This window comes from Triticum dicoccoides, chromosome 5B, assembly GCF_002162155.2.
Source record: "Triticum dicoccoides isolate Atlit2015 ecotype Zavitan chromosome 5B, WEW_v2.0, whole genome shotgun sequence".
Classification (NCBI taxonomy): domain Eukaryota; kingdom Viridiplantae; phylum Streptophyta; class Magnoliopsida; order Poales; family Poaceae; genus Triticum; species Triticum dicoccoides.
The window spans coordinates 121,473,759-121,481,374 of record NC_041389.1 but is presented as its reverse complement, the minus strand read 5'-3'; the positions used below and the strand labels follow the sequence as shown (position 1 = coordinate 121,481,374).

Below are 7,616 nucleotides of genomic sequence, written 5' to 3'. Positions count from 1 at the left end.
ATATGATCATACAATGTCGTTAAGAGTGTTGCTAATGTATATGGATAGGAGGAATTAACTTGTTTGTATGCTTCCATGTTTAGGCATGAAATTGGCAATACATTGGTGGTTATTGATTAAGACTGCTTGTTTTTAACTTGTTGCTGCTGGGAGAGGCCAATTGCTTGTTTACCTTTGATAGTCATTGGGGGCTAGGTTGATGTGTTTCTGTTTGGAATGAGCTCCAATTGCATAACTAAATTACAAGGCTATGCCATATTTGATGGAACTGAACTATATATGCTTGATCCTGCAGTTAGATAGAATAAAATACTAATTTTATCCAATCAAAGCAAGTATATATGATTCGCCTGAATCAAGTTTTACCTCAATTTTGCGCCTCCTAAGCTAGGTATGCGCTTGTGAAATGGAGGTAGTATGGAAGAAATAATTTTAAGGAATACCATGTGACTCATTCACATGCTTATTTCAGCTGATAAAATTCCCTGTAAAAACAATTGACCCATTGGAGAAATCCAGCGAGGAAGCAATATTTGGACAATCACAATAGTTAAGCGCTCATCAATTTTCGTGCTAAAAACCAGCTAGATCATTGTGACATTGAATATTTGGTCTAGATTCTCTAGCTCAAATTGGCAAGAGCTAGTGTCACTGTGTACTGCCTACATCTGTCCCCAAATCAGGATGATTAGCATCTAGTTCTCCGAAAGCCAAGGGTCCCATAAGATATGTGGTATCTCCTCTTGGCTCTTCACTGTGTGTGCCTAGTTACTTCTATGTATGCCCCCTACAATCCTTTCTTGATCTTATGAACTGCATGAACTGATCTGTCCAGATTAAACAATCCTACAGGCCACATTTACGATGAAGTTTTACGGCTAACAAATATGTGTTTTTGTTTGATTTCAGTAGGTACCAATTGCAAGCGATTGGCCAGTCACAAAAAATGGTGACACGCACCTTGAGCCCAATACACAAAATTGGAGTCTTTTTGGATTTTCCAAAAGTTACAAAACTGTAACTAATTCAAACACAACATGATGCATATGCCTATTAAGAAAGTGGAGAGCATCATTTACCTCGTGAGCCCTTCAGTTTTTTTCTTCCAAATCTCATGTTTGGAAGTCTGAAAATTTTAAAATTTTGTCCACATGTATATGTAGAATGTGTCTGCAAGAGGCTATTAAAAACAATTGTGAGCTACACACAAAAAAATAAATTTGTGGATCCAAAAAGATAAAAATAGTATGTGAGCTACACATATTTTTTATTTGGATTTTGAAATACAGTTTTCCATTAAAAAAGAAGCAGGTTCGGTGGAGCCAGGGATCTAATTGGCCAGGGTTTGGCTTCAACAAATTAAAGAACAAGCGCGAACGAATATTTGCGAAATTCAATTTATATACATATTTGGGCATCAAACCAAACAGTACGTAGCCAGGTTAGCTAGGTCAAAAGTTGCAATATTTTGGTATAGCAAGCTCTGACGACCAATTGCTGCCTATCGAGATCTGCATGTCCCGTTCATGAGACAACGTTTTATCCTATCTAGAATGTAAACCGGCAATAAACTAGCACTTCCAATCTAAAGGCAGTCAATGTCAGAGCTCTCAGCAGGCAGGCAGGACGACGTACTGACCGAAACTTGAAAAGACGTCCATGAAGACACATCGAAAATGCGTTCGATGCCAAGAACATTCTTTCGTTGCAGAAGAGAATGATCACATGGACAAAAAAAACAAATGAAAATTTTGATAAAGTGCCCTGCATGTATGGCTAGCTATATGATCAAACTGAGGGGGGTGATGGGATGGAATTCCGGGCACTCGATGAGCGATCGAACGAGGAATATTTGCTTTTCGCATCAAATGATTATGGCCGATCCGTCGATCGACGGTTCACACCAATGATCAGGGTAGCCCTAGCTGCTGCTGGTCACTGATCCATGTGCCAAGATCTGACCTTAGTCTTAGTATGGGAAAAAGGTACGTACGTATACGACAGGAAGAGAAATCCCAGCAGAATGATCGCTCGCTTTGAGCCACACATCTCCCGCTCTTTTTGAAAACATTTACGTACATCATTAAAGATCAACTTAATCGCGTAGTGCGCGCTGGCGGGCTCGATCGACGGTGACATGCTTCTTACGTCTAGTCGACAATTCGTAGATCATCGCCACTTTAGGTGTTTTGTAAACAATAATACAATCACGAGCATCTTGACTTGTGCATCATGCATCATCCGAAGCTTTGGCGGGACAGTAGGCACCGGTCCTTGCAAAAATTGCTTCTGCTTCATCCAACGCAATTCTATTGCGAGAAGAGAAGCAAGAGGTTTGATGTAGGATTTGGACAAGAGATTATTAAGCCCGGTTCATGTGTTGTGACGATGGAATGATGCAAGTGGCCTAGGTAGCTGCAGTCGCCATCAGAGGGAATCTGTGTGTTCTTTGGTAGATCTGCTTTCGCTAACTCCAAGGCAGCCTATTCTCCTCTTCAGGAGGGAGGGAATAAAGCGGCCAAGGCCAATGCAAAATATCACATCAAAGAAAGAGAAAGACAAGCCCCTGTTTCCCTGGCCGCACACACACCCTATCCGTCTAGACAGATCATACACAATCATGCAATGCAAGCGTCTCCTCTCTCTTTCTCTCTCTCTATTATACATAGAAGAAAGATGCGAACATGATCTTGCTGCATCAGCAAGTGTTGGAGAGAGATGGAGATCGAGACAGTGTGCTGACAAAACTAAAGCTGCGTGTGGCTCTGCAGGTTTTGCTTAATCGGGTGCACATGTCTGTGCCTCGACCTCGACGACATGCAATGCAATGCCTCGACCTCGACGACATGCAATGCAATGGTAGGTTCTCTCACATTACGTACAAACATACTTTAACGAATGTGCACATACTATGGTATCCATCTTAATCCAGATACAGCCGTAGCAAAACCAGTCAAAAAGGATGGCCATGCATCAAGGCCGCCAAACTACAGAAGAAGCCTATGTTATGTATGTACGCCAAGGCTGCCTAGCCTGCATGCACATACGCGCCGGCCTTGCTGCATGGAGCACGGAAACCCATGCATGCCTTTGCCGGCCGGCCGGCCGGTGACTGCGGCTGTCAGACAGCACAGATCACAGATCACAGATGCTTGCGACAAACAGAAAGCGCAATCAAACAACTCCTTTCTTTTTTCAATTTCTTCCCCATCTCCTTCTCCGAATCTGGTGAACAGTGCTAAAGCAGCGGCTTCAGCTTGAAGCTGAGCTCGCCCCTGCTGTCCAGTCAGATCCTGTCATGTGATCTTTGCGGGCGTGTTTGATTTTTGTCAGAGATTCAGAACGTGGCATGCAAGTGCAATCTAGGTGCTTTTGACCCACGGCCCACTCCAGTCTCGACTACCACTAGCACCACTGGTGTACTACGTACTACTACACTCTCCAGGCCACTGCAGCCTTATGTAGTAGTAGTAGAGCTTTTGTCGGAAAATGATATGCAATTTTCTGTGAAGTTCTTGTGTCACCAATGTGCATATTGTGCATCTCATATTCTCAATATGTATAACTTCTTCAGATTCAAAACGTAGGTTCTTTTAGGAGGTTCAGGATGACATTTTAACCACTAATGGTATATGTGCAATTATAATGTCTCAGATAAAATAAATTACATGCTATAAAATCATATTACATGCAAATGTGACACAGTACAAAGAGATGATAATATTTACTAGTTAAACCCACCATAAAATCTTCTCTTTTACATAAATCATCATTACTATTACACTGAGGATATACTACATTTGGAGAACCTTGTGTGCGGCTACATGATATCTGAAACTGTGGATTGAAGAGCTGTACATACCTCAAGACTGGGCTGACATGCCCATGACAACCTGACGAGTGCTTCAGTTACAAGCTGGAAGAAGGCCGCAACTATAAATTTCAAATACCTCACCTGGCAGTAGAGGCTCGTCACATAATTACATCTCTTGGTTGGCATGATTGACTCCCACTTGCGCTAGTATCGAACGGATGAACAGGTCCAACAGGTAGTAGGGCAATATCGGCACTGTATTCATAACAACGTGGGGTATTGAGATGCCGGACTGTCCAATTGATCGGGGATATCCCTTTCTTGGACCTGTTCAGGGGCCTGAGGGAGAACTTGTGCCACGGCGGCCTGCAGCCGAGAATTAGATTCCTGTTCCTCTTGTTGCTGAACCACGAATCTGCTCATCCGCTCGAGCAACTGCACTGCCTTCCTCTTTCCCCTTTCTGTGCCGTTCAATGCCAGCTCCCGCAACGGAACCATGATCCCGCACTCATGCGCACGGGCTAAATGCACAAGCTGTTGCTCGCCGCTGCACAGATGCAGCATCACAGCTGCAGCATTCTCTCTGTTTCTCGGTGACCCACTTCCGAGCAACTCGACAAGCGCAGGAACAGGCTCTGCTGCCCCGATAGCTGCCTTCCCCTCTTGGTGGCTGGATAGTATTGAGAGTATCGCCATAGCCTCGTCCATGAGAGCTCCTGTGGGGTTGGTTACTAGACCCATGATGAGTGGCACAAGGCCAGCTCGTATCGCACGGCCTTTGTTACCTTGGTAAATGCACAAGTTGAAGAGAGCTGCTGCTGCGTCTTTCTTACCCCGCTGGCTGCCCTCACTTAGCAACACTACAAGGGCAGGGATAGCCCCTGTTCCCCCAATCATTACTTTGTATTCATCGACCACAGAGAGGCTAAAAAGTGTGGCTGCAGCATTTTCCCGGGCCTCCATACTGCCATTCTTCAGCACATGAACAACACTAGGCACAGCACCAGAGGACATGATGCTTGCCTTGTTGTCCTCGTGTATGGAGAGGTTCAGAAGTGCAGTAACAGCATGTTCCTGAGTCCGCAAGTCAGATGACGATAACAGACTCAATAGTAAGGGAATTGCACCAGCCTCAGCAATGCATAGTCGGTTGTGTGCGTTCCGCTTTGCGAGGAGGCGAAGCTCTGCAGCAGCTGACCTCTGCTCCTCAGGGTCTGGAGAGCATAACTTGGATAATAGAGCATCAATGTTAGCACGTTCACTAGAAGAGCATGCTGGCATTGGCTTGTTAGGCTGGGATGAGCGCTTAGGCACTTCAATTCCGTTGGTTTCACACCACTGGGAGATGAGACTTCTAAGGACATAGTTTGCCGTCAATGTTGTGTTCGCCATCCTTTGTTGCGTAGTTGGGCAAGTGTGATGCCCAGATGCTAGCCATTTCTCGATGCACGACCTTTCATATGTCTGCAAATGAAAAGGAAAAAATATCTCAAATTATGTACTGAAATTGCATTAGAGTTTAGTTGACAAATTTTAGTTCACCTGGCCAGTAGCAACTATCACAGGATCTTTCATCAGCTCGAGAGAAATTGGACAACGGAATTCATCAGGAACGATGACAGATTTCTGGTCCCCACTGGTATCCATTATTTTGGAAGCCATAGGAGGGCCCATCTCAGGGTTGTTAGTTTGCACAAAGTCCTTGATTTTCTTCAGTAGCATTGACAATTTCTCAATGTGCTCTCCTGGATCCTGGCCACCACCAGATGCCACCATCTCATGCAGAGCAAGTGACTCTTGCGTGAGATCAGTGATAGTCATGAGGTGTAGCTTTTCTGACAACCTTTCAAGGATAGCCAGTTCCGCACTTGGGTCATAGGTCTTGTTATACAGAGATATTAGGTCGTTGTAGAACTCATCATCAGGCATATCAACCCGTTCTTTTGCTCTTTTCAGCTGTGCATGCACTAACTCAACCTGGAGAGGATTGTTAAGTGTCACCAAAAATGTAGTTCAGTGCTCAACAACAATCCAAAAGGGACTCTATTCAGTTATGCTGATAAAATTACCTGTTCTCTAACTTCATCCGATATATCCAGTTCATTGTATGGAAAGTCGTGCAAAGCTTGTTCCAACTGAGCAACTACTTCCTGAAATATATTCATTACTCTATCCCTATCAAAAACCTGCAAGAACACAAAAAAAAATCAGTTTAGCTAACTTACTGGGACATAATGGCACAAAAATTAAGTAGTGTTTTGAAGAGGATGCTCCTATAAATAAGATCTATAAGGTTGACATGATATATTCAATGGTCAAAAGGACAACAAAAATAAGTGGCAAAATGACAACATCAATAACCATTTTAAGAACATTTAAGTTTTAATATCTTCAAAGACTATGGTTCACATAGGACTGCACCAAGGGTCAGCTTTGAGCCCTTATCCGGTTGTCTTGATGATGGATGAGGTCACAAGGGATATACAAGGAGATATCCCATGGTGTATGCTCTTTGCGGATGATGTGGTGCTAATCGATGATAGTTGGATGGGGGTTAATAGAAAGTTAGAGCTATGAAGACAAACTTTGGAATTGAAAGGTTTTAGGCTTAGTAGAACTAAAACTGAGTACATGAGGTGCGGTTTCAGTACTACTAGGCACGAGGAGAAGGTTAGCCTTGATCTGAAGGTGGTAACTCGGAAGGACAACTTTCAATGTTTGGGGTCAATGCTGCAGAAGGATGGTAATATCGATGAAGATGTGAGCCATCGAATCAAAGCCGGATGGATGAAGTGGCGCTAAGCTTCTGGCGTTCTCTGTGACAAGAGAGTGCCACAAAAGCTAAAAGGCAGGTTCTACAGGACAGTGATTCGATCCACAATGTTGTATGGCACTGAGTGTTGGCTGACTAGAGGGCGACATGTTCAACAGTTGGGTGTAGCAGAAATGTGCATGTTCAGATGGATGTGTGGCCACACAAGAAATGATCAGGTCCGGAATGATTCCAAGGATATCAGACACAAAATACACCAGGCAAACTATATATCTTGTGTGTGCAACAACAACAATAACAAAGCCGTTAGTCCCAAACAAGTTGGGGTAGGCTAGAGCTGAAACCCAGAAGATCTCAAAACCAACTCATGCTCTGGCATGTGGATAGCTAACTAAAGGCTTTGTTGTTATTGTCATTGTTGTTCACAAGCATAATATACAAGAAAGAAATACAGTTTGCCTGATGTATTTTGTGTGTCTGATATCCTTAGAATCACAATTCGAAAGGAAACATGTGGCACATAATAAGGCACTCAATAAACTTCATATCCAAACTGAATGGGAACATTTCAGGACCACAAAAAGTAAACTGAATGAGGAAAATCACATGTAAATACATGAGCAGAAGAAAACATGTAGGAAATGGACAGCAAAATAACAATTCACGGCATTGGATCATGGGTGCACAAGCGCATGCGTTCGATAATATGCCTCCCCTACTTGTGCTATGGCATGTTTTATCCTCCTTTTCTGCATGAAACACTAGTTTCTAGGATGGCTCTAGATTAAGGATTCGAGATAGTACCATGTCGCACGAGAAGGAGAACAGATGAAAACAGATCAAAATACAATGAAGGCACTTAAGGGCATATTATCAAATCCCTCTTTGCCAACGATTATGAGTCGAACGACTAGTCTAGACTAGTCGCTCGACTAGTCTATGAGTCGCAAAGTGGCTGTCGACTCGGTTTCTCGTGTAGACTACAAATACGAGTTGAGCCAATCATCGACTAGTCGACATGTTCGAGTC

The 7,616-nt window shown here is 43.4% G+C and overlaps 1 protein-coding gene across 1 annotated transcript in view; it reads right to left on the bottom strand.

The window, feature by feature from the left end:
* Nucleotides 1-3,646: 3,646 nt before the first annotated feature.
* LOC119307731 (protein spotted leaf 11-like) overlaps nucleotides 3,647-7,616 on the bottom strand; it is a 9,133-nt gene continuing 5,163 nt past the window's right edge. Inside the window, exons 2-4 of the mRNA XM_037583814.1 lie at nucleotides 5,884-6,000; nucleotides 5,357-5,791; nucleotides 3,647-5,278 (exon numbers count right to left, since the gene is read on the bottom strand). Coding sequence (XP_037439711.1) covers nucleotides 4,076-5,278; nucleotides 5,357-5,791; nucleotides 5,884-6,000 — 1,755 coding nt within the window. The 3' untranslated portion in view covers nucleotides 3,647-4,075. The remainder of the gene's footprint in view (nucleotides 5,279-5,356; nucleotides 5,792-5,883; nucleotides 6,001-7,616) is intronic.